This window comes from Hakea prostrata, chromosome 10 (assembly GCF_041222555.1).
Source record: "Hakea prostrata isolate BN-2017 chromosome 10, UWA_Hpros_2, whole genome shotgun sequence".
NCBI lineage: Eukaryota > Viridiplantae > Streptophyta > Magnoliopsida > Proteales > Proteaceae > Hakea > Hakea prostrata.
The window spans coordinates 47,361,637-47,388,804 of NC_142609.1; the positions used below are offsets into that span (position 1 = coordinate 47,361,637).

At 37.7% G+C, this 27,168-nt stretch overlaps 2 protein-coding genes across 2 annotated transcripts; one reads left to right on the forward strand and one right to left on the reverse strand.

Moving 5' to 3' along the window:
* Window positions 1-348: 348 nt before the first annotated feature.
* Window positions 349-7,260, reverse strand: NRPB11 (DNA-directed RNA polymerase, RBP11-like protein). The gene is made up of 5 exons (XM_089138203.1): window positions 7,152-7,260; window positions 6,948-7,037; window positions 6,745-6,823; window positions 6,487-6,582; window positions 349-694 (listed from the first exon to the last, which is right to left on the reverse strand). Exons 1-5 carry the CDS (start codon window positions 7,202-7,204, stop codon window positions 662-664), a joined length of 351 nt encoding a protein of 116 aa, XP_088994329.1. The 5' UTR covers window positions 7,205-7,260; the 3' UTR covers window positions 349-661.
* A 3,431-nt stretch (window positions 7,261-10,691) lies between these two features.
* LOC149003542 (uncharacterized) lies at window positions 10,692-26,731 on the forward strand. The gene is made up of 13 exons (XM_089136467.1): window positions 10,692-10,966; window positions 11,081-11,417; window positions 15,881-16,070; window positions 16,163-16,212; window positions 18,198-18,290; window positions 18,390-18,478; window positions 20,608-20,686; window positions 21,518-21,600; window positions 22,400-22,478; window positions 22,560-23,286; window positions 25,157-25,246; window positions 25,554-26,196; window positions 26,590-26,731. The coding sequence occupies exons 1-13, from the start codon at window positions 10,935-10,937 to the stop codon at window positions 26,729-26,731; spliced, it is 2,634 nt and encodes an 877-aa protein (XP_088992593.1). The 5' UTR covers window positions 10,692-10,934.
* Window positions 26,732-27,168: the final 437 nt, after the last annotated feature.

Below are 27,168 nucleotides of genomic sequence, written 5' to 3' on the forward strand. Positions count from 1 at the left end.
ATGAAAATGCATGAAAACAATAAAAACTCGTAAAAATCACTGGTTGAGATCAAAATTTCAATCCAACGGTCCGCTGAACAGTCCTGGACTAAAGCAAAATGCTGGATGCTGGATACAGAGCACTTTGTAATAGGATATGATCGTCTCAATTGCGTTCTCAGGTGCAGCGAAGGTCAACACGTGGAGTATTTTCATCAAAGAAGTCATCTTAAAACCCTTTTATGTTACTTTAATAAATAAAAAAAAAAAATCATCTTACCAACAAATAAATTTAAGGTTCTCAGCCTACCTCACTTCTCTCCTCCTTCAGAAAGAACTACAAATGCAAGAGAAGCGAATTCTGAGATTTGGAATTCTATTCCTGATAATGATATTGTATCTCTTATTAGATTTGCTACTTAGCCGAGGAGAGAACTGAGGTAATTAACAAAAGTGAAGCAATTAATATAAGTTACCCGTATCTCAACAATCTCAGTGGTAAGCCACATCAAAAGTTAATCCAGAAGGCAATCGCAAAAGCTAAATTCATTGAAATCACTAGAAGCATAAACAAACACAAGTCATACTGCGCATCCACCAACAAAAAAAATGCATAAAGAAGGAACTTAAAGGGCAAAGTAACATTTTTATGGCAGTAGAATGCCTGAGTCTTATATATGCCCTAGAACTCCCTGTTGTGCTTCATCATTTCTTCCTGTAAAACAAAATTTATACCATGTGAGTAGAGCGAAATTAGAAAGTTGATCAGTAAGATATACTAATTGATTATGTAAGCTAAGTCATTTGGTCATGACCTAACACCAAATCCTATTACTTGACATGAATAATATGCTTCAAGATCAACCCAATTCTCAACTCCTCACCAGTAACATGAATGACGACAAACAATCATTCATTGTTTGTTTTCACCAAATAAGTTCATTGCCATCATTCTGTCACATTACCATGACAGGCTTGACAGCACAACTTGAATGAATCCCATTTTCATCTTACAGGCACCTTTCTAAATGAGAACAACTTCACTTCAGGTAGCCTATGAGATATTATATCTCAAGGTTCTGATGAATTGAAAATATGAAGAGCAGTACAGTTTAGAAAAAAGAAATCATAAAATCCCACATGCAACAACTCTAGGTCAAAACCCTTGAGCTAGTTTGAAGAGGTAAACTAGAGTTACAAAGCTTACCACTTGAAACTAACCCCAGGATATCAAATCTTGTCCTGCCCACCACCAGGCACAACACATTGGCAAGATTCAATGCACTCTCTAAACCACAAACCAGCTAAAACTACTACTTGCAAATGCCTGTAAAGTTGTGCACTCCAATCCGAAATTCATAAACTGATTGTGATTACCATCTTCATATGGCCATTGATAATATGCCAGTTACAAAGTATGCTTAGCTGGGTTAATGTACAGGTTTGCAGGGATTTGTTAAAACACGTGGTCTGCATTGAGAGGGGGTCGTAGTGCAATGGTTGGTGGACCACAGTGGTAGCATGTGGTCAAAGCTAGAAACGGTGTCTTAACAAAAAATGCTGGGGGAAGGCTGCATAGGAAAATTGCCCCCACCCCGGGACTCTGCTTGTGCAGTAGCCTTCAGCACCACGTTCACCCCTTTTTTCAAAATATGTAGTATGTATTCAAGAATGGGAAAGGGTACAGGGATTCAGCTAAAATAAATGTGTAATTCTTCTAGGAAGGATCACATGATATGAGGTCTAGGGCTCCCTCTGCTCCCACCTACACCTCCAACTGTTCTGAAAAATTGTGACGGGAGAGGCAGCTGCGCAATGGAGAATTAAAAGTATGATCACTCTTCTTCTGCAAGAAGAGTATCATTCACCTTCCTGTACTACTACTCTTCTTCCTTTCATCCCAGCCAATATTCGACCACCATAGGCCACATTTCATACATACCCTGTACCCAAATCCATAGTGTGTCATGTCAACACAGGTGCTTCTGGCGAACTGCCATGCCTGTGTAACAAATGTAAAGAAATGAAAGGCCCAAGGGTAACGAAGGCATACTAATCAAGCACTTAAAACCACATATAGTTAGGGTTTCTGGACAAAATTTCCCAATTATTGATGTAGATCACAGGTCCATGTGTAACTACAGGAACAAACCCAAACCAGCCCACTGTGTGGAAAACTCAACTAATTTTTTTCTTCCAGTTTTTTTTTTTTTTTTTTTGGGGGGGGGGGGGGGGGATGTGTGAAGGTGTAGCCTGGTCTGATGATGTGGCAGTTTTTTTGGTTCACTGAAGCATCACATTGAGCAGCAGCTCAAGTTCAGATTACATCAGGAGAAAGCAGATTATATTTGCAAACTTGCATGTGTAATTGTAAACAAAACATGAAGAAGAGAAGCCCAAAATGCTGTTTACATCACCACTACTTAGGTGCCCCATGCCAAGCCTCGTTTGGGAATGCTTTTCCGATCTGATGGACCCATAGCCAGCTGTAAGGAGGATGGTTTGAAGGCTAGTTGCATGAAAAATTTTATCTAAATAAATTGAGCTGTCTAGAGATAATTTAGGAGCTCAGTTTGCCTTTCCATGGGGACTTATTCAGCTTTTAGTTTGTGAGCCTAGATTAAACTGATCTTTAAATTCTAGGACTATCTATTTTCCCAACTAATAGGTCTGGAATTTTATGTAATTAATTTCTGACAATGGAAACAATCTAGGGTTTCTTTACCATGCAAGAAAGAGTCATCTTCATGTAATAAGTAGGTTCCATTCTAGGATACTTTATCTATTTATCAATTAAATTTCTATTAGGATTTAATTTTATCTCTAGAAAACTTTGATGTAATTAATTTGAAGTAGATAGATAAATAATGAAAGGCTGGAACAGCCATGTGAGTTTGAGAAAAAGAACAAAATTGATTCTTAGCCATTAATGGCTGTCAGACACAACCACTCTGACACCCAAAAAGAGAGTGGGATACTCAATCCAATAGTATCATTTCTCCCCCCCCCCTCTTTTTGCTATCTCAATCATTTTCATTGTGTGATCTGCTACAAGTTCTTTATTTGTAATCTAGTTTTTTTGAAGACCAAATCAGCAATTAAACTTTGTCAAAGATGCTACATGGCAGCATGCGACTAAGTCCCTTGTGATCCAGCCTAACATTATCTACTAATTTTCTGTATAATAGTGAAGAAATGCCGTATTAATCATAAATATAGAAAGAAGAGAAGACAGCAGAGCAAAGCCCAACCAGAAAATACAACACACATGCAGACACAAAGAAAGAATGATAGTATATATACCACCCTGTACAAAGAATTACTCCCATTGTGATTTAATGTCAGCAATGCTGTCACACTGAAATTCTAAAGCATTTTCTGTGATCTCTTTCCTCTACTGTCTAAAAAAATAGGAGACAGGAGTCTCCTTCCAGGAACTTTCTGTTAGCTTTAACATCTATATGGCGTGCTGCTTCCCATAAAATATGAAACTGGCAGCAACTCAATCTTCAAGCATCCCAAGTTAAAATCAATCTATCTCAAAGCTCACCTGACACACTAACTAGCCAGCTGTTAACCATAGTTGTCACAGCATCTAGGTGTTTCAAGGCATTGGAAAGGGTTCGAAATCAAAGCAACACCAACAACACATCCAACGTGCCTAGATGTCTAGGCTACTGCTTGACAACTACAGTGAAAATCTTTGCATGGCAACTCAAAATATAACATATAGTTTGGGTTAAATTCAACATATCAACAATGTCACATTTTGTGCCACACGCTGTGACAAATATTTGTGACTGCCAATGATGGGTAGTGCAATGAACCCCCCCCCCCGGCGGGGGGGGCGCCCCCCCCCCGCCGGGACCCCCCCCCCCCAGACAAGCTACCTTCAAAAAAAAAAAAAAATCTGCATGAACTCCATGATAAAGTCATTCCAAGAGACAAGGGGTAAAAATCCTCTGCTATGCACATTTCTATGCTGTCCATAGTGCATGGATAAAAACCCTCATCTAAGTGTAAAGACCCTAGGGTTGAAATGGATCTAATCATCTACACGCTCATAAAAAACCCAATTCAACTATAAAAGCTCCTCTCTTTCATTTCTCAAAGAAGAAAATTCATCCTATCTCTCGATCTGCAAATCATTTTCCTTCCATTCTCACAATGGGGTTTCTTGTCTGTGGTACCAGGGTTGTTACAGGTAAAGTTTGCAACTGCATGGGCTGGGCTTCAGGGAAGTGGCATGCGCTGGTAGGACGTGCTGCAAGTATGGGGTATTGGCCCTTGCGCAGGTTGGACAACAGAGACCTTGTGGCCTAGAATAATTGCAACCATGGCTGTAGACTGACTGCGAACAAGTAATGAATCAGAGAAAGTGGGTTGAGCACCCAAAATCTGAACTAAGCATCATAAGCCCTATTCTCCAACTGAAGATTATAAAAAATCCTTGTCATCAATCTCCAATCAGAAAATAAAGTAATAGCTAACAAGAGACCATGGGGGAGAGGAAAAGCAGACAAAACCCAGCTGATCAAAATTTGTGAGGAGACTTCATATCTGAGATCTCTCTCAACACTTCCTGTTTCAGAAGAGTTGCCAGGCATAGCATAATCTCCATCTTTATTTAACCCTCATGCAATCATCTCCCCAAGTCCCAACCCCATCATCATTGTGACCTCCAGTGATTCATAGGCAACTTCATCGATCAGTAGACTCATTGATGGAGAAAGCAAGATGGTAACAAAGAGAGAGGATAGCTCCAATAAAATGTGAAAATAATATTGAAAAAAAGCCACAATCTCTGGACCGTCAGATTTGTATCCAAAAAGACATGAATTGATAGTCAGAAGAAAATCAGTGTTTTGATTTTAGAACTAGGGAAGACCGGAAGACGATGGTGAGGATTTCAGGATTATGGATGATTATTTCATCTTATTACTTACTCTAACCATGAACAGCAAGTGAAATGGAATAAACCAAAGAGGAGAGGTCGCACATCGGGTTTGTGGATAGAAATGATTAGATCCATTTCAACCTTAGGGCCTTTGCACTTAGATGAGAGTTTTAATCCCAACCATCAAATCTGGATCTTCCAGGTGTCATTATTTCCTGCTACAAAGCTATGCTCAGCAGATAAATGTGCAGAGGATTTTTATCCAGAGAGAAGTCTCACAGCACTTGTTTTTTCTATTTTCTTCCAATTATTGTTTTTCTTTTTTTTTTTTTTTTTTTTTTTCCCTTTTTGGGTGGGGGATGTTCTAGAAAGGGCAAATTATGTTTGGAGCATAACCCTTGTTTCGCAAAGAGGTTGTTTCCTTGTTCAAACTAACTGCTGCATGAAGGACCGCACTATGATTTGGATAATAAAGTTATTAGCTTTTCAACATCAACTTTTGCATACAGAGGATTGCAAACAAGATCAATGGGTCACTTTGAATGAACTCCAAGAACTATCTGAAAGAACCTATTTTCCTCTTCAGTGTGATGCCCTAGGTGAACTCTGCTTATATAGATCATCAACTATGGTTAAGATAACAAGCACCACACTGTAACAAATCAGAAACCAAATTGAAGAAGTCTTAGAGATCATAAGAGTATAAAACCTCATCAACAAGACCACCCAACTCTAGTTTCCTGCTTCTGCCATATTTTACCTGCTAATAGTCCTCATCAGAAAGATCACTGGCCCAAGTTTTCAGTGAATTAAACTGCCTTTGCTTAGCCACTAATTTTCTAGTTCTAACCTTTTTCCATTCTGTTAGTTTCAAAATTCTTTACTCTTTTCTTAAGAGATTCATCTTACATAACAGACCTCTCAAAACTACCAGGTCAACCTATGAGCCCAAGTCTATTGCAAATCCATACAACACACAGTTGAAAAAACTGAAATTAGTAATATCATAAATTAGGTTTGATCCAGGGCCTTCTATCTGTATTATTCATATACCTGAGGTTAGACCAAAACCAACCCAAATGCAATTAGAATAACTAAGAAACAACCTGCAACCATCACTTTCATATCATAATTCATGGACGAATCTTAAGAGCATAACATAATTTTTTCTTAAAAAGATTCTCCTACTAACAACAAACACTCAAGTGAAAAATTAATAAGAATCCAAACTTTAACCCCACGACTCGACTTGAAAAACTCCTAATTAGCTTGGTATCACATTATACATTTGTCCACTTCTTCCCTGCAGCACATCGGCTGGAAGTGCAGAAAGAAGTTGTAAATACAGGATAGAACGATTTGATTGAATCAGGGAAATCCAAAGAAAAAGGAAGAGGAGGAGGTGGGGAGTGATTTTTAAGCAAATCTTTGTGAACCTGCTTTCTATGGCCATAAAAAGTTCTTCTATGTAACATTTTGCACCATTCTGCACTCACTTCATTATCTAAAAATGCACACAATTTTCAGTATATAAGTCTAGAAAGTTGTAACACAACAGAACCGACCAAACACTTCCCGATTAAAAAAAAAGGCTTGAAGAAGAATCTAACCTCGAAAACACTCTTCAGATGATTGAGTTCCTTGTCGAGATCATTTATAGCCTGGTTATATGCCTGCATGGGAGACGACTGGCTAGTCGTGTGTATCTGCAAAACCAACAAACAAGAACAATCGGCAAATGCCCCAATAATGATCACCACACTAACATGAGTAAACAAATGCTTGCATAGCCAACCCTACATGCTCAAGCAAGTAACTATTCTGGTTTTTCACTAGCAATGAAAACGATAGTGAGATAGAGAACTAACCCTAACTAGAATCTTGTACTGCAACGGATGAGGGAGCTTATAACCGGCAAACAGCACATTAGGGTCCCTGTGTAGTTGCCTGCTCGAACAGTAAAACGGAAACCAAAGGGAAAAACCCTTACTTACATAATCATAAATCAACGAAATTTTTTCAATTTTGTTCTGCTTAGAAGATGAATATAGAGTTATTAATTAACAAGTACATGCGGAGAATGTTGCCGATTGTGTGATCCTCACGCTCGACGGTGAAGGACGCAGCATTTATGATCTTCGTGTCTCTCTCATAGGAAACCCTGGTTTTTGCAGAGGAAACACAGCCGATTGCATTAGAACAGAGCACGAAGAGAAAACAACCATACAAATCAGCAAAGAAGCGTATAATCGACGTTAAGATGAAATTGATATACTTCTTGGTGCCTTCGGGTACGACGAAACGCTCGTATCGATCTGGGGCATTCATGGTTCTCCGCTGCCTTACTCCACCCCCACTGTGATATTGTTAGTCGTCACTTGCATTGTTGTATATTTGTACATATAAAACATCTCGCCGATTCGCTAAATTTCGGCCGGTTCTGTGTTTAGCAAATAGCAATAGGTTTTTTAGAGCGAAACCGACAGGGACAAAAAATCCCTGAAATCTCAACGGTATTTCGCAATAAATCGACAGTTTGGCGATTTTTGGCGAAATGTCACAGATATCCACGATACAATTGATATTTCGCCCGAAATCTCCACTCATTTCCAATCAATTATTTTCTTGAATTTTTCTCTCATCTCCAAGTCTACCCATATATTATCTCCCTTACATCTTGCATTCTTGCCATATTTTACTTCAATTTTCAATAAATAATAAGAAGTTTTACTTTATTTTTAAGGGTATAGCATTGTTTGCAATGATCAACATGAAATATCGTGGAGTGACTCTAAAAATATTATGGAAGAAAAGTTCATAACCATAACCTTTGGGCCTTCTAGCATGAAAAATGAATCACGGGAGTCATAGCAGATGGATCCACTAAGGCATAGTACTTTATATTGACATGATACAGGTGGTACTAGCACATATATAGATATATATTTGATTGTATTTGTATACTAATATTTTATAATAATGTTTATTGCCTTTGTGCATATTTATTTTAATATAATTGTTTATATAGAATTTCAGTTTTACTCATATACAATCGTTTATGTGCAGATAAAAAACACCAATTTATGTGATGTTTTAGGCAAAACCATAAATTACAGTGTGTTTACTATAATCAAATTGTAGTAGACACAAATTTTGGGACCAAAATAACTTAAAATACCCTTGAAATTGTGGGTTGAAATCTGACCGAAATTTTGGTGAATTTCTCCAGTCAGGTTCGTAGGTTAAATTCTACGAAGTTTCACACTATACTTGTATTGCATTACTGAATCTTTTAGCCTTTTTATAGGTGGCTCCTTTAAGTGGGGGTGAAATTAAAGTCACCTTGTTATGTGCAAATATTACCGGTGGCTTACCTCAAAATTACCATTTACTCACACTTACGAGACTTTACTTAGATTTTTTGTTTTTCTTTTTCTTTTTTTCTTTTTGTTAAAACACAAAAGCGTTAAACCAGTACATTAAATGATAAAGTTAAGTCAAAATTTTTGTTCAAAAGAGAATAATCCATAATAAATAAAGGTGGAAAACTCCCACCAAGATATATTCAAAGAAAATTTGCGAGCACCCTTAACAAAAAAATCAATAAAAATTAATAAAAACCATTGCCAACCCTATGAAGATGACTAAACGAAACTATATTAAATAAACAACAAAGCCTCCAAATATTTATGATTGAACTATGGCACATCTAATCTATAGATGATTTTGAGACCTTGGATAGCACTAATAACAGATAAACAATTTGAATGGATATGTAAATCAAGAGCTTCTATAGAAGAGCCAATAATAATGTCTTATTTAATGACTTAAAATTCAACTAAAGTTGTTGAATAATCATATCCATATTAGTTAGATTCTATTGAATCTTAAAAATATCCTCCAATATCAATTCACCTACTTAAGGGTTAAGTATGGGAGGATAATTTATTAAATTGAAACTGGAGAGTGTTTTAGTTGTTTTATTTGGGACTCATTATAATTTAAGTAAAACTTATTAAGTGTGACAGTATGAGTAACCAATAATTTTGAGGTGAGATACAAGTACTATTTGCACTTAAATGAAGGTTTTATAGTTTCACCCCCACTTAAGAGAACCAACAGTAAAATAACTCTCTTTCATTTTTTTAATCAAATTGACGATTATATTAAACTCTATAGCCCGATGTACATATGGGTCTTCTACGCTCAAAAAATTGTACATATTACAAGGGGATCCACATGAAGCCGAGTTTGGAACACCTCTCTGTTAGGGGAGAGCTACGTGCTCCTGTAACAATTCTTCATCTCAAATAGGGGTGGATCTTATCTCTAAATACTAACAAAACACATGCGACTCACCTCTATTTTGTGGTGGAAAACTGTCAAATGAGCACATAGCTCTCCTCTAAATGGGAGTTAATTTGAAATCCATGAAGCCTATTAAAATTTTCACTTTTGATTTATTTTGTCATCACTTAAGGGCGAGTCTCACCTCTAATATGTGACAAAAAAGTGTGAGGGAGCAAAGACCTCTACCCTAATGAGTAGAGGATCTAGAATCATTACAAATATGTCTTTTTCTCTTTTTGGGGGGTTAAATGTTAAGGCTACAAAAAACCCAGTGGGAAAAATAAGGTAGGTAAATTCTCATCTATGACTAGGGTGGGGAAATAAGAGCCGTCGTCAATGCACCGCTCCAAATATTGATGTACCAAACTACCAACAAGGTTTATTGCTAAAATTCTTGTGCTTACGCTTTATTTTTTATTTTTTGGATCTGCAGCTTGCACACACTACGACTGCATCCGCAGGGGAGCTTTTATATAATTAATATAGAAAGAGGCTTCGCCTCTGGCCCCGAGGGTATTCAAACTCTGACCTCCTATGTGGAAGTGTTGGTATTTTGCTAACTGAGCCACCTCTCGGGGTTATGCTTACGCTTTATTTACACACACTTCAACTAATAGAGAAATCTCAACTTTAAGGAGATTCAAATTCTCAAATTATTATTTATGAGGTGTTGATTTTTGTCAATTAAGGCACCCCTTGGAAGTTCTCTTGGTCAAATTCTAGCACTTACAAGAAGAAGAGGAGTACTAATAAAAATATAAAAAAATAACTGTTAACGTCTTAATGTACGTTCCCATACAAGTATACGAGTAGTCTATATCATCTACCGTCAATGTAGACTGGTAGAGGTTTGTGATTCCCTAATACTTTTTCACCACAAATTAGAAGTGGGACCCATTTATGAGTATTGATGAATAACACGTGAAATTCCCAATGCGCTGCATCCCTAACATATGGTGGAGAGGTGTAAGAGGAGCATAGACCTTTGAATGTGGATCATCTCTTTGGGAGCACTCTGTACTCTTCCGACATGTTACAACCACAAATTATGTGGGACCTACAAGTAAAGAATAATAAAACATTTAACAAAAATAAAACTCCATCACCCTAATCTTGTAGAGTCCGGATCCCGATAGGGCCGGCTCCCCGCCCGCCCCCCGGGGGCCCACGGTAAAAAACACTTTTTGGAAAAAATAAAAAAAAGTTGTTTTTTTCACCAGTGGGACCCAAGATCCGGATTCAATCTTGTAGGCCCTGTAATTTGTGGTTAATAGCGGGGAAGCATATAATGCTCATTGTCTGGGGAGACAATCCGGACTCCAGACCTTTACAAAGTCCAAAATACCCTTACATACCATGCTAGTTATTTAGGATCACTGGCACTTTGCCAAAAGCGCAAATTAGTCGAGTTGGGTTGGATCATAATCCATCCCCACTCTAGCTCGTTCTCCCTCTCTTCACCGACAAACCCAATTGGCGTCTCCGGCCGAGTTGACTAAACCAGTGAGAGAGTTGAAAAAAAAAAATAAAAAATATTTATATGTTATTACAGTGTGAAAAATACATCGACTTCTCCATCATTTATTGTATTTTTCCGTATATGTTTTAAGTGGTTTATATATTTTTATTATTATATTTCGAAGATTTTGTTTACAGGAGAAATCCCGCTAAAAATTAACAAAGTAAGGAGCAAACGGGAATCAATTCCATGGCATTTCATGTCGCTTGCCCAATTACATGGTTCGTCTTACACTCTCTCACCAAAATTCTCCGCAAAAATCGAAGTTCCTTATTTATGGCTTCTCTTATATAAATCCTGTTCTGATTGTTAGACTATGTTTGGTTTAATTGCAGTCAGCGAATCTGCTTCTGCACCTTGGGGTTCCCTCAGAAGCTTCAGGGCGAGAAAGGAAGGAATGATTTCTTGGAGGAGGTTTCTAAGATTGAGGAGTTCTTGAAGGATCCGTGGTCGGTTAGGGCTAAACAGACGAGTACTGTTCAAGTTCTTGTTCCTCGACTTGTTCCGTCGACTCCTGTCGTGACTGTTGTAGCTGATGGGGTTGTGGGTGGAGATGGGGATGTGGAGGAAATGTCTGCTCAGACAAAGCGAGTTGCGTTGCAGAAGAAGGCGGTTGCTGAATCGTTGGCCGCAGAGGATTATGCGCGTAGGTTCGAGACCGGAGATTTGGCGGTGAGATTCTTCAAATTTTTAACTTTTTTTTTCGTCAGAGGAATTACTTCGATGAAACTTCAAATTGTGATCTTCTGAAACCTCATTGTTTGAGGAACACATGCTTTTTTGAAGTGAAATTGATTATTTTGTTAATTTTATTTTTTATATTTGAATATTACATAATGAATTTGTAGCAAGTAGTTTAAATCTCACCTTCGCCCTACTATACGATTCAAGTTTTGCCAGAAAAAAGGAAAAAAAAAAGGGGGGGGGGGGGGAGAAAGAAAGATTTTTTTCAGCAGCATCAATTTGTATTTTTGTTGTCAAATCATTTGGAACAAGTGCGCCAACTCGCACATTTTTCATTAACAAGGGATACTTGATGGGTCTTTCTTAATTTTGCTTTCTGTTAAGGTTAAGTTGGTAAAGGGAAGAAGGATGTTGATTGGGTGGGAATCGATAGCAACAAAATGACTGGGTAATCAACTAATCATCAGGTTGCTACTTCTTAAAGGTTTTTATTTTTGTTCCCCCCTCCCCCCTGTCTTTTTCAGTATCACAGGAGTGAAAACCATATTGGCAGGAGGCACTTCGTGATGAGGACTTTATTTTGAGCCTCTAAATTGATTGTTAGTTTGAATGTTCTTTTGTCTAATATGGGTTAATATGGACCAATTTCTAGCAGATTCAATTGGTTCACCTCCAATCTGTTAGGTACTAAAGTGCATCACCATTATTAGTGAGATGTAGTGGTCCTATTGGGTTTCAGAGGTTTTTCACATTCCGTTTTCCTGGTTCAAAATGTTATTGTTGTTGTTCTTATTGTCATCAATGTCATCATCACCAGAAAAACCACCATGCAAGTTATATTGGTCACTCTATATTTGTTTATGAATTGGAACAAGGTTCTTCACATTCCCTTCGAGGAAGCCATTTATTGATGGCTCCTCTTATTTTGCAATGTCGAAGGTTCATGAGGCATTTCTGACCGTTGGATGGATTGTGAATAGTTTGTGTAACTCTTAGAGCCAAATCTGGTATTGTACTATGTTATGTTTCTTCTAATTCCCCCCACTCATAGTTTGTTCTTATTGTCATCAATGTCATCAACCATAATTTGAAAGTTTTGACTTCTGAATGGATTTTAAATCTTTTTAGTGTCATGTGGTCAACTCCATCTTTAGCTTATTCATAAAAAAAAAAAAACTCCATCTTTAGCTGAACCTTAAATATGAACAAGGGACGATAGACCCAACTTCTCCATCGTTGATGCCTTCTTATATGCCATATTGCGATTCTTGTGAACAATTTCCTTTTACATTAGATCATTCCTCTGAATAACTATATTTTCTTCTCTTTAGCAAACGAAGTTGGTAAATATTTCCTTCCCCTCTTGTTTTCTTCCCCATGGTAGATTTTTATCTAGATGCTTAATGCCTACATCTGGACCCTCCTAAAGGACTTGGAGAGTTACCTGTTTATTTGGGAGCTTGTTCTTATTTTGTCACTGGTTCCTGCTATTTCTATCATGTGCCGATGTTCATATTATAACAACCCAAATCCAGCGTAGGGATAAGGGCCATTTTTCAAACTTTAAAGCCATATGATTGATAATGGTTTAGATGGTAAATGAAAATTTAGCCTTCATCCTATAATCCTAATTAATCCTCATCGTCATGATCATCACAAACATGCATAGCAGAAGACTTGCATAACAATTAATCATTTCCCAACTCATTTGTCTCAATTAAAATGTGCTGGTGGTGGCACCACAACCAAAAGAAAATCTCTATTGCAGTGAACTGATCAAAACTCCTAAAATCATAGTACCTAAAGTCAACTCTGAAGTTAGCGACATAGTCCATTCTTTGAAACAAAAAAGAAAAAGAAAAAAAAATGAAAGTCTCTAAATATCCTCATTTTAGGGTTTGCCTTCCGAAGGACAGTACTTTCCTTACACTGACATGGTTCCTCACTTTATACTGAAGGGGTAAGCTGGGGAAAGCTTAGGGAGCAAGGGGGCATTTCCAAAATGGAAACTTTTTGAATCATATTTGATATGCAGATTTATTATGCAAGTCAAATTGTTCAATCATGTTATAATACTTAAGAGTGCAAAAACAGAAGTTTCATAATTCTCGTCTTGTAAAGTCACATAAATTCTCTTGTGAACTTCCATGATATAATGCTGCCAACAGTCATGATAAAAAGCTTGAGAGAATGAAGTCAGTGGCTTTGGCTCAGTAGTTCGGTACAAGGCTCATATGAAGGGGAAAACCTTGCTCTTATGTCCTGCCCCAGCCTGACCTTCTTCCCATGTAGGCTCAGTTCTAGTTGACCAAGAGATTAGAAATCAATGGGAGGCCTATGTACTCTGGTTCAAAGTCTTATGGAGAGGAAGACCTTGACCTCATTTATGGTCCACCGCAACCTCCCTTTGTTTTAAACACCCCAACATCAGTCCCCTGTTGGTAAGGTAGCAGTAGAATGGTAGAAATCATCCATTCATAAACCATGAGAAACATTGAGGATCTCATCATGCTTTAAAACAGTCATGTGTCGATCGCAGTAAAACAATTTTGTAAATAAAAAACTATTCATACCATTTAATAAATCTGTAAAAGAAAGAAGAGACTTATATAAAATAATACATAGGGTTCTATCAGTCTCACTCAGCTTGATATTGCTCCAAGAAGTGATTCTGTTACTGTTAAAGGCTTTACCCCCTCCCCCTCTCTTTCCTTAAAAGTCCTTCTATGCTCCTCTGACAAAATTCTGCCAGAATCTATGTGACAAATGGGATTAGTATGGAAATATCTCATCCGTCATAAAAAAGGTTCAATATTTTGTTCATGATATCAGTAGACATTATTAGCTGCTATAACCCACAAGTTAAGTACATATGGAAAATGTACGCACTAACTCACTAAATGTGAAAACAAATAGCTCCAGAATCCAACATACCTCCAAATTGATTTTAATAAAACCACAAACATGAGGTTGTTTCCCTAAAAAAAATTGGAACTCTGAATCAATGCTCCCGGTAAATTATACTGTCAAGAACTGTCTTTTTTCTGAATAGTGGTAGGATGATGTCAGAATCCTTACTTCAATTTCAAACCAACAAATCTTTTACGAGATAACATACAATATAAAAGGGTGAAAACCTTTAAATTTCACACTAATATTCTCTATATGAGTCCAGTTGTGAATTGTGATAATCCAAATCAGGTTCCGGTTTTGGATCCTAGTGCATCGATCTGCATTCCATTTATTATCCTATCGAATGAAATCAAGACAAGCCCAAAATTGGTGAACGCATTCCTACATGTGTTCCACATTTTTCTTTAAATTTAACATCGAAATTCTAGGTCTATCAGGAGACATACAATCAATCTCCTATGATTCGACAGATGTGTCTGAACTGTTGAAAAATCAAATCCTAACATCATCCCTCTTGTACGATCTATTAATTCTTATTCTTCGTTAATCTAGGATTGAGGTACTTACATCTGTGGTATTTTATTTTGCTGGGATCTTCTTCTCCCTTTATTTTTTCTTTTTCCTTCCTTTCCTACCATTGAGTACTCTCCTACTCTCTTCCCTTATATTTGTGCTCAGTCTCTCTTGGTTGCATGACCTTTTTTTTCTTCTTTCTTTTCCTTTTCCTATTTCTTCTCGACTTCCTTCCCTGTTTCCCCTAATTTTTTCTTTCTCCTAATCACTTTCTTTCCTTTTTTTCTCTCATACTCACCACAGTTGACTTTCACTCCCTTCCATGTGCACTACTATCCCTCCAATTTAGTGTTGGATACAAAGTGAGGTCCACCGAGCGCTAGGAACCAAAACTTAAAAAAAAGAAGATGGTTAACCTGGTGCCAAAGGCTTCCGCATAAGCAAGGTTTGGGGGGGGGGGGTTACTACGCAGTTTTACCCCATCAATTATTGCTGAGAGGCTGTGTTGATGCCTTGACCTCAGGCTACAACTGGTGGTCCATTGGGCATTGCGCCAAAGCCCAACGCTAAACGAAGTCCTAAAATATAAAATTATCTCAAGTGTGCTTGTAAATAGACTCGAACGTTAGACATCACACTCCTATTTAGTCATAGCACTAAACTAGCTCTTACCTTGTTTATTAGTTAATACAGAAAGAATATTCAATTAAAGTTTAACTCACTGCCAAAAAGTTGGATAATTTCCTTTTTATGTTCATACACGAATCACACTGACCAACTCCTAACATCATCAACACATCTCCAAATTAAGTTATACTGCATAAAAATAAAGGCCCTCAGTTCCAAACTTGGCTGCTGGTTCAGAATCTCGGATTCTATGATGATGAAAAGTCCAAATTATCCTTATATTTTAGTTACAACTATTAAAATATGGTATGTTCGAAAATCTGAGTAAAACGTTTTCTGTTTTGTTTCTTTGTCAACTTTATCGGTTTGGTTTACTAATTTGATTCCTTCTATTTCAGGATGTCTCTAAAGGAGCTGTTCAAGATGTTGTCGGAGAAGAACAGGGTTCTTCAACCATTAATGTAATGTGTAGGTTATGCTTTTATGGTGAAAATGAAGGAAGTGAGAGAGCAATGAGGATGCTTGCATGCAAAATTTGTGGCAAAAAGTACCATAGGAACTGCTTGAAAAATTGGGCCCAACACAGAGGTCTGCTCTATCATAACTTTGTCAGCTTTACTGTGTATTGCTCTGGTTGTTTATGGTTCAGTAAACCCTTTTTACTTGGAGTTTTGTTTCAGATTTATTTCATTGGAGTTCATGGGCCTGCCCCTCTTGCCGAACTTGTGAGGTAATGCAGTGAACTTATTTTCTCAATTTTTTTTTGTGATTATCAGTGGCTGAAAGGGGCTTCTTCAAGTCCTATTGGGGGAGGGAATTCTACTTGGGTCTTTGAGAATTGGGTTGGACTGTTGTTCTTTGGAGAGGTTATGATACAGTAATTGTGGAAGAAGACTGTAAGTTAGGTTCAATGAGCATGTTGCTTTTAGGTTGGTATAAACATTTCAGTGAAACCCTAGGACAGTTAATGAGAGAGCCAATAACTTGACCAAGCAAAGAGTCCCATGTGAATGGCATTCCTTTGTGAGTTTGTCTGTGTTTGGGGGGGTTTTTTTTTTTTTTTTTTAACATTTTAAAATTTTTTTTTTTTTTGGTTTTGTTTGTGTTTTTTTGGGGGGGGCGTCCAAAAAATTTTTTTTTTTCCCCCTTTTGTGCCGGGGGGGGGGTGGGGGTGGGGCATTCCTTTGTGAGTTTGTCTATGTCTTGTGGGGTTTTTTTTTTTTTTTTTAAAAATTTTTAAAGTTTTTTTTTTTTTTTTTTTTTTTTTTTTTTTTTTTTTTGATTTTTTTAAAAAAATTTTTTTTTCCCCCTTTTTTTGTTGGGGGGGGGGGGGGGTTGTTTTAGGAGAAGGGGATGAGAAACAGAGGAATTCTTAGAGAATAGGGGAGTTTCTTAAGAAAGGAAGAGACAACAATATTTTTCATTACTAGGGTTCGCCCAAATAGAGATGATTTATACCCATTTACATTCAGTATCCTTATTCGTATTGTCTCCATCATTGATTGTAACCTACATATGACATCTGTATTTCCTACCCTTTAAATGGAATAATCCCTTAAGTAGGCTGGAGTCTTGCTTTCACGCAGGGTTCTTCTGGAAGGTTCAGCTGCAACAATACCCTTGCTACCCTCAGCTTGTTCCTGGCTTTCCAATGTTGGTTCACTAGTGTGGCGTTCATCCTGTGGGTTCATAACAGCCACACCCACCCCCCCCCCCCCACTTCAACAAATTTTTTTCTGAAGGAACTATATGTGCTCTATCTTCCTTAATTTTTTGCTTACTTTTTTATGTTATTTTTACTTTTATATATACTCTGCTTAACATTTGAAACTAGTATAACAAGTTTGGAGTGAATTTGGATCCTTTGTCTCAAAATCAGGATTATGATTGCATGATTATTAATGACGAAGAAAGGATAAAGTTTTTAAATCAAAGGATTAGCATTTTTCATTACAAGTAGAAGTTTAAACTTGAAAGGAAGTAGTAGGCCTGGGAAATTCATAGTAAAATTGGAGTTCAAGGTTAGAAGGTAGGTTCAAGGCGAGAGTTCTAGATAAGGAAAATGAATTTTTAAGGTAGAATTGTATTAAAGTTGGTGGGATGAAGTGTTTGTGTCAAATTTTATTTTATTTTTTAAATAAAAGATTGGTAATCCAGATTCCCAGACATAGAGTGTGGTTGAGAGTTCTGTTGTCTAAAGATTAAAAAAAAAAGCAGTAAGCGGCTGAAGATGCTGCAGAAAGTCAGGATGGAATGGTAGCATCTCAATAACAAGGACTCTAGTTGCTGTAATGCCTATCTAGAAAGAGGATTCAAGTGGAAAAAATAGTCTTCAGGTGCAGAAGAAAAATGATTTTCACAGTGAGACCACATACATTTTTGTTTAACTAGAACAAAACTTTGCTCGACCAAAAATATTATTGACATCCCTTATTCCAAAATAAGAAAAATTAAGTTAGGTGAATATTCGTTATTTTCAAATTCAATTGACTTGCTTTTCATAATGTTCTGTTTAGATTGTTCCCAGATGCGGTGGCACTTGAGTGGTTGGGTTTGAAAACACAGGAACATGCATGAGTAGCACTGTTTCCTCCTTGTTGGCAGACAACTCACATTAGTGTGATAATTAATCTTTCTCTTTTGCGCTGTATGTATCCCTGGCATGAACAATATAGTGTAATTCTGATGCCCTTATTCTGTTTCGTCCTCCCCCAGATATGTAGAAGAACTGGAGATCCAAATAAGTTCATGTTTTGTAAGAGATGTGATGGTGCTTACCATTGCTATTGTCAGCAGCCTCCGCACAAGGTGGGATGTTCATGAATTTTACTAGTTCCATAGTTGTGCAGAATGATAGTCATGACTCATGAGCCAATTTTTCCCTTATTTTGTTTTAAAATTCTGCAGAATGTCAGTACGGGACCTTATCTTTGCCCTAAGCATACTAGGTGTCACAGCTGCGGGTCTAGTGTTTCAGGAAGTGGGCTCAGTACAAGGTATTTATCGTTCAACTCTCAAGAAACATCATTGGATATGGTTAGTGTTATTTAGTTACCTCAGGTTGTGTGAATCCTGAACCATATTTATCATATTGTTGATATGGTATCATTATCTGCATGTGTTTGATCTCAAGGGTCTACAAAGTACTATACCTTGGTTTTTGGTTGTAGTTATAAAAATTTGCATTTTGGTCTTGTTTCCTTCACCCATTTGGCTGGTTCTCTGTCTGTTTCCCCAAAGCTGAAGGTGTTGTCAGATCTGCGACTACAACAATGCTTGTTTGCTAAAGCTTTACTAGAAAATCTCCAAAGCATGACTCTATCTGGGTCGATTGGGTCAACTTCTGCTTGCTAAGATCTGACTCCATTTGGATGGTTCACCATCTTCCAAATGCATCTTGGGCCTGGAGAAGAAAGCTCCTCCTCCTCAGACCCCTTGCTCTCTTTGCTATTTCCACTCAGGTTGCTAATGGTACCTCCACCTCCTTCTGGCTTGATGCTTTGCATCGTATGGGAGTCCTCTACCATCTCCTGGAGCCCTGCCAGGTTTACGTGACTTGTATCCTAAAATCCACTCTCCTTTCCAAATTCATCTCTGCCGACTCTTGTGCTCCATCCTCCCCCTCCCTTTCGAGTCTCACTCAAGTCTGGTCCAATCTCCCCCCCTTGCACCCCATCCTGTAAGATTGTATCACCTGGCTCCCTTCCCCTACTAGCACCATTGCCACCTTGTTTGCCTAGAACCTTTGCTTGAACACCTAGCCAAACGGTCGCTTGGCACACTTGGTATGGCTTAAAGGCCACATTCCCCACCATGCTTTTTCATAGACTGGAGAGCCTTCAACCTTTGCATCCCAAACCCAATCATTCCCTCATCCACGGACGCCTTACAGCCAACCCTAACTGTATCCTCCATTGGAATGGCCTTGAAGGTGTGGACTATCTCTTCTTCTCTTGCCTAAGGGAAAGCCAGTTCTTCCATTTGGCTTTGCTTGAGACACCCCTTTGGGTTTTCTAGGGATTGGGTTTTGCTTTCGAGATCCTTTTCAGGCAAAACCATTCGTAACCTGGTCGGCAAGCTGGTTTTGGTGCTTTGATCTCTCACTTATGGTGGGACTTGAACCTTAAGGAAATGACCTCCAACTTCAGATCCTTGGAATTGATTTGGAAAGCCATTTGCTTTGATGTTTCTGCTAGACTACAATTGCTTCCCCACCCCCTTTTTTTGGATATCCTAAGGAACAGGCCATTTGTTGTTAGCTGAGGTCTTGGCTCTCCATTAGTACCGCCTGGTGTTATAACCCCCCTTCCTGGTTGGCTTACCTAAGGTACATGCTTACTGTTGTCATCTGGGGTCTTGGCTTCCATTTTTGACGCCTAGTTGTTTGTAATTCCCCCATCTTCTTGTACATTCTCCTCCTTTCCCTTTGGGGGTTGAGATTCCTCATTCATTCAAATAGAAAAGTTACCAATTGAACTCCATGATAAAAAAAATAGACTTAATTGATGGGTGGGGTGGGAGGGAGTTGTTGGGGGGGGGGGGGGGAAGGGGTCAGGGAAGCTCTTAGTAAATATTTTTACTGTTGGCTTTGGGGAGTTGTTTTTGGTTATTTTGCTGGGTATACACATCTTCTTCTGGAGTTAGGGCTCCTATTGAATTAATGTGCTAGTTTAAGATTCCAGGACTCCATTATAGGAGGACTTTTTTAATAGATTGACGTTTGGAGTCTTCTTTGTCTTTCTGCTGGTCCAACTGTTTCTTAAGTTGTTGACATTGTGTAGAGGCCCTTATGATGCTGGGATATTAACTCTGTAGATAGACTAGTAGTAATTAGTAAGTAAAGGAGCATCGTTTTTGCATCTGTCATTGTCTTCCTAGGTCAGATATGACACTGGCTCAACCAGAACTTGAACACTTCCTCTCCCCCCCCCCCTCCCACCTGAAAAAAAAAAAAATCTCAACCGGGGGGGAAAAAAAGTTGATCCAATAGAGCTGGACCTGTTAGACCTGGTTCCTTGACTTTTTTTTCGCTGTTAAATATTTTATTCTGCGTCCAGAAGCTTATTGTCCATATTATGATCTCAACACACATTCAACTTAACGTGTTTGCTCTTAAAATCTGCAGGTGGTTTCTCGGCTATACATGCTGTGATGCTTGTGGTAGATTGTTTGTGAAGGGAAAATATTGTCCTGTTTGTTTGAAGGTACCATCTGCTATGGATATGTGGCCTTATACTATTTCCAAAGTTCTCTCCCTCTGTTTTGTTATACCCCTATATGACTTGATAATTTTCTATTCATTTTGGTAGTTTAATGTTATGTAATGTTATAATACATGCCCTAATCTACTTATTTTGGTCGTTCTGTGGCAAATCCAAATGGTGTAAAAGTTTCTTTTGACCACTTTATTGCTGTTCTTGAAGTTGGGAAATATTAGTTCTAAATAAATGATATAGAAGTTCACTATAAGAAGGCATTTCATCAGATTCCCTGGGGTGGGTTGAGGCTATGTGGCAATACTTGAATAATTATGTCTGAAAAGAAACAGTTCACAATTTTAGACACAAGGATTGGGCACAAATGTTGGACCATCAACCATGGTTGTAGGGAAATGCGATACAACTATACAAGTTGGGGAAGCTCTTGTTCCTTTTTAAATCCTTAGGTGTTGTTTTGGATGTCAAAATGTATGAATACTTTAACAACAACTTCTCTCTTTGTTTTTTGTAAGCAATGCTTTAACTTTTATAATATTAAGATAAGATTTATAGAGTTTACTTGTGTTTGAGAAAATTCCACATTAGAAAGTTGAAAATTTCACCTACTAACGGTAATCTAGTTTTTGTTTTGTTCGCCTTTTTTTGGCCTGCCAGCGGGGAGGGGACCTTTTATGTTTAGAATTTTTTTTTGGATCTGTTTTATTGGATTCGAATAGTGGATAATTTTTTTTTTTGGGGGGGGGGGGGGGGGGTTGGGGAGAGTGTCAGACTAATGTTTCATTCATATCCTCATAAGGTGCCTCATTACGTTTGCAGGTTTACAGAGATTCTGAATCAACCCCGATGGTTTGTTGTGATGCTTGCCAACGTTGGGTGCATTGTGATTGTGATGGCATCAGGTTTATTTTGCATTTAAGCATATTCTCAAGTTATTTATTTTCAGCACTTCATCTTGTGTTCGCTTTCTATTTGTGATGCAACAATAAGGTTTCTCCCTCGTGACCAAGTGGTCATGGTTTCAAGTTTAGAGACAACTTCTTGGTGAAAGAAGGGGCTAGTCTGCAAACATTGTGATCCTCCCCAAACTTAGTAGTGGTGGGAGCCTCACGCATGGTGGGCATCCTTTTTTTCTGTTTGTGATGCAGTTGAGATTGTTCTTTAGGTCACTCTGCCCTCAGAAGACTTCATTTTGGCCCATAGTTGGGTTCTTTGGAGCATGGATGTTGTATATTTGAATTTATTGATGTAATAGGTCTAATATATAAGCCTATGAGTGGGGATAAAGTTAGTATGTGAGACTAGTAGTGTAGTTGAGTTTTTGGGTTAGATTAGAATGCTTAATAGCTAGATTGAGCTCTATTTGAGTCTATTTACTTAATACTAGAGCTCTGTGAATACTTATGATATGGAAGGTGTTCTCTATGAATGGCGACTTTTATGACTCACATCCATCACTTATTCTGGGAACATCCGAACACTTTAATTGGATTGCTTGTTAAACTTTTTTTGTATTGCATAAACAAAAACGGTGTTTTCTCTTTTTAGTCCTATGCCCTTTCCTTGGGTTTTCAGGCAAAGTATTGCTTATTTTTCTTTTATGGCTGTTAATTTCGCTATTTTTCAAAGAAATCTACAATCAACTTTTCCCAACTTTTCCCTTTAACATGCTCTTTTCTCTCCATTATATTTGTTATGCAGTGATGAAAAATACTTGCAGTTTCAAGCTGATAAAAATCTTTACTACAAATGTGCTGCATGTCGTGGGGATTGTTACCAGGTATGCTCAAAACGTTATGACGGTTTTGGGTAGCAAAGTAACTAAATTTTTGCTTATGGGAGAAATTTACATTGTGGGTAGGTGAAGGACCTTGATGATGCTGTGCAAGAACTTTGGAGGAGAAGAGATGAAGCAGATAAGGACATGATTGCAAGTTTAAGGGCTGCTGCTGGATTGCCATCTCAAGAAGAAATATTTTCAATACCACTTTATTCAGATGATGAAGAAAATGGTCCCACTGGTCGATCATTAAAGTTTTCTGTTAAAGGATTAGCTGATAAAACACCAAAAAGCACCAAGGAATATGGGAAGAAATCCTTGAACAGGAAGTATCCAAAGAAGAAGGGATTTCAAGAATCATTAATGAGCAAAACTGAAGCCCATCACAGTTTTGAAAGACAGCAGGATACACAATCATTTGAATGCGACTTCGATGATGAAAAAACTGATCAAATGGTGTCACAGAGAAGTAGAGATATATCTGCATTTCCTCTTGCCAAGTCTTCTTTTAATGGCAAAAGGAAACTTTCTATCAATCAACCAGGAATTATGAGACCGAATCTTACTGAGGAGGTTGTAAACAATGAAGAAAGGGCTCCCAGTTCCAGAGTTATTCAGATAAAAAGTAGTAAATCACACGGCTTGGATGTTGTGGAAAGTTCTGTAAAACAGACTAGCAAGACAGAAACTGTGAAGGGACCGAAGTTAGTTATACATCTAGGTTCAAGAAATAGAAATGTGAGCAATTCTCCAAGATCTGAAGCATCAAGCTGTCACAAAGAGCAAGAATTAACTACGGCTTCTAATGGTATGCCGACAATTTGACTAATGAATAAAATACTTTAAATAGAAGTGTTCTATACCATTGTTTTGCCCTAGGGTACTTGTAGAAAAGTAACCATACATGAAATAATTGTAGGGAAAAAGAACACTGCTTGATCATGTAGTAGTATAGAACAGGAGCTTGCAAAATTACCATCCTGCCTCCCTGTGAATAATCCCTTTTAATTTGGTCCCTGCAATACTTTCATCTCCTTTGCTTCCTTTTTTGGTGCAGTGGCTACATGACCAGGCAGTGATCTCTTTCCCATTATTTTGTTTAGGGTTTATTTTCCTGCATTTGCTTTTGTTTTTAGGAGATCAAAGAATTTAACCAATGGGGTGATGGATTCTATGTCAAGTACTACTGTTTTTTGCTCTGCTGATTTATATTGCTTTCTCTGATGTCTTTTCTCATTTCTATAAAAAACGGATGAATATTTTATGACATTCAATTTTTTAGCAGAAAACTAGGAAACTGCTTAGACATTAGGGCCTTAGAGCTGCCATGTGGTAAATATGCTGGGCAATCATTCCATCATCAGAGAAGTAACAAAACACAGAAATGAATGTATAAATTTGCATGATGTCATTACTGAAGTTAATTGCCAAGTTCAATTCTGAACAGAATCCACCATTTGTCAAATAGAAGTCAGGAGAAATGGTAAAAGAAATTCAAGGGCAAAAGTGTAAGAAAATATAGGGCTTCAAATTTGACATTTTTGCCAATAAGTAATGTTTATGTATTCTCTTCCCACAACATTCTGGATTGGCCCACCTGGTGCACATGGCAAAAGTCGGGTCGCAGAACTACCTTCTCTTTCTATGGCTTCATTTTTCATTCCCCCCCCCCCCCTCTCTTTTTCTGCCAAGGGAGGGGGCAGGTTGTCGTATTATTGCTTAAAATATTTTTGTATTCTGATTCTCTGAATAGATTTTAGACTTCTGAGTGTACATAGTCGAACTTGAGTTATATTTTGCTCGTGATTGGTCCTTTTAGAATCCTGGGCATACATGTGATTCAAAATGTAAATTTAAGGGGTTTGCTCACCCTGTTCATGTGTGCTTAATATAATTGAATGAATTTGGCAGTTAAGAAATAATTTGTACCTTCTTGTTCATCTTACTGAGTTTAGTTCAGAAGGAAGCCTGCACTTTCATCCCTTTAGTGGCTGAAATTTTGCTTCTGACTTTCTTCTAACATTTTATATATGGAATTTAAGTTGGGATTAGATGACATTTCTTTGTTCAGTATGAGCACTGATCTGCAATAAGTTGTCTGAAATATCTGGCATTTGTTCAATTCTGAAATGTCCTATTCAATAATTATCTTATACGGGTGCACTGTTGAGTATGAGCACTGATCTACAATGAGTTGTCTGAAATATCTGGCGTTTCATTTCTGAAATATCCTATTTAAAGACAATCATACCCGGGTGTTCTCTGTGTGACCTGTTTGATGCTTTAAGAATGATAGAAGACTCTGGGTTGGTTAATTGCATTAGTGATTTTTCATATCAAGGGAATAACGAATAATGTGCTTATTGTTTTTCACTTGCCTGCCCACTTCCTCAACAACCCAGAAATAAAAAAAAAAACAGAAAAGAGGGATGAATGTTAAAAATGAAAAGGAAAAATGTTTCTAGTATTCTGAGGAGTTCTTATAAATATATAAATGCTTTGATTTTATTATTACTATTAACAAGTGAAATTGGTGATGCTTTAAATAGAAAGTTAATACTTAAATTAAGGGTAAGTTGCTATCTTATTTGCATGCACTATGATTTTGATTTTTGAGTGCTACATACCTTTTCCTTAGCACTCTGAGCACTTCTTACATGTGTTTCATTTATGAACAGGCAGTGAAGATACAAGCCAACCTAAAACCAGCGATAGGAAGGTTATGATTTCTGGCCATGATGGACTTAGCAGATGGGGAGATAATAAAGGCAATTCTTAATTATAAGTTGATTTTTTTCTTAATCATATTGTTCTCTTCATCTCTGTTTTACTTGTGATGTTGCATTGCCAGACTACGTTTTCTTCTGAAACTTCTTCTTTTTATTGGTACAAGTTTTGTTCTGAAACTATTTCTACATTTCATCAATTAATGAATATTTAGTTGTTTGGACTCCCTATTTTTCTGTCTTCTCCTTTTCAGATTTGGGAAGTGGAAGGAGTTGTCTGTGTGTCTTTCTTTCTGTCTATCTTTCTCTTCTCTCATCTTTCTTTAATATAGCTCTTGAATTCTTGCAGGAGAAAAACTTGATGCTCCAGATGAATTGGAAGGTTCTAAGATTAGAGGCAGGGAACGTAGCTTGATAAAGTTGGGAAAGTTTGAGACTGAGGTATCTGATCTGAAACCAATTGATGGTGGAGGTAAAATTGCAGAGGGGTACGAGTCTACTGGTGCCATCAGAACTCGTATTGTATTGGGAAAAAGAAGCAGTGGAAGTGTTGGAGCAGCAGAACCTGTAAGTGATCCTATCACTTTAAGAGGCAATGCAGTTCCAGCAAGGAAGCAGTCTAAGGGCACACCTAATAGATTTGATGAGAGCCAGAATGTATCTGCTGCCACCTCCACTATCTTTGATTCGTTGTCAAAGGACCCCAAACCATTGCTTAAGCTAAAATTCAAGAATCCATACTCTGAAAACAGGAGCTCTTGGACCCCTAAAGGGGAGGAAGAGAAAAGTTCTGTAAAAGGGCAGAGATCAAAAAGGAAGAGACCGTCGCCTTTAGTGGATAAAGGCTCTATTAAAGAAGCTGGGGGCGGGCCACAATCCCATCGAGACAGTCCTATTGATGAGGCCATGGATGCAAACTGGATATTAAAGAAGTTGGGTAAAGATGCAATTGGAAAGCGAGTTGAAGTTCATCAGCCTTCTGACAATTCCTGGTGAGTTTGATTGTTTAATTTAGGTTTTTTTTTTTTTTTTTTTTTTTTTTTTTTTTACTTGGTGGGGGTATTTTGATTTTCTCATACAGTGTTGCTAAATTTATTCGTTTTTTTCTGTTGTTATCTTTGCTGGTCTTTCACCTGGATTTTTTCCGTTGTAATTCCCTCCTTTTTAGTAAGATATGATTATTTATATGGCAGAAGTGGTTTTAGAATGGAAGTAGATGTGGCACAAAGGCCCCCTCTTTTGCAGCCTGAATTACTCTGGATCCACTTTTAGAACACTGTTTGTTTAAATTTGTAGCCTTTTGGTTTACATGGGACATGAATAGTTTTCCTGAAATTGTTAGAAATAAATGCAGTTAATGGCTGATTCTATTCCTTTCTCTTCAGGCATGTAGGAATTGTTAGTGATGTTGTTGAAGCCACTTCAACTTTAGCTGTTCGTCTAGAGGATGGAAGACAAAAGACCTTGGATCTTGGGAAGCAAGGAGTTCGCTTTGTTTCTCAGAAACAGAAGCGGTTAAAAGTATGAAATTGCTCCTTTCCTCGATGGATTATGTTTTCCGGGTTCAAGGGATCCATTTTACTCATAGATGCATTCACTGGAGTCCTCAAATGTGGGGAGGTTTTTCTTCGTTCCACAATTGTGGCTCTCAGGATCGCTTCCAGAGCTTTTTCATCTTATTGATACCGTGGCTGCTTGGAGACAAGCAAAGAGTTAAAGAGTTTGTGCTGCGAGTCCATTCCTGTTGGCTACTCATTTGAACTGCCTTTCAATACTTTCCATCTCTGACCATTTCTTCGGTGACAGTTCTCTGCAAAAGTTGAAGGCCCCAAGGAAGTCATGGTAAAATCTCTATGGGTCTTGTGAACTCTACAAAGCTTATAGAACGAACTTCATATTTTGAAGAAGAAATTGAGTCTGCTGTAATTATTCTTTATTGTTGAAGCGTATACTTTATAGTTCAA

Excerpts from the sequence above, each read along its gene's own strand:
- NRPB11 (XM_089138203.1), bottom strand. The coding sequence starts at position 7,204 with ATGAATGCCCCAGATCGATACGAGCGTTTCGTCGTACCCGAAGGCACC. Across the intron at positions 6,824-6,947 it reads ATCGGCAACATTCTCCGCAT|GCAACTACACAGGGACCCTA; the intron begins GTACTTGTTAAT and ends CTGTTCGAGCAG. Across the intron at positions 6,583-6,744 it reads AGTACAAGATTCTAGTTAGG|ATACACACGACTAGCCAGTC; the intron begins GTTAGTTCTCTA and ends TTGGTTTTGCAG.
- LOC149003542 (XM_089136467.1), top strand. The coding sequence starts at position 10,935 with ATGGCATTTCATGTCGCTTGCCCAATTACATG. Across the intron at positions 10,967-11,080 it reads GTCGCTTGCCCAATTACATG|TCAGCGAATCTGCTTCTGCA; the intron begins GTTCGTCTTACA and ends GTTTAATTGCAG. Across the intron at positions 22,479-22,559 it reads GTCGTGGGGATTGTTACCAG|GTGAAGGACCTTGATGATGC; the intron begins GTATGCTCAAAA and ends CATTGTGGGTAG.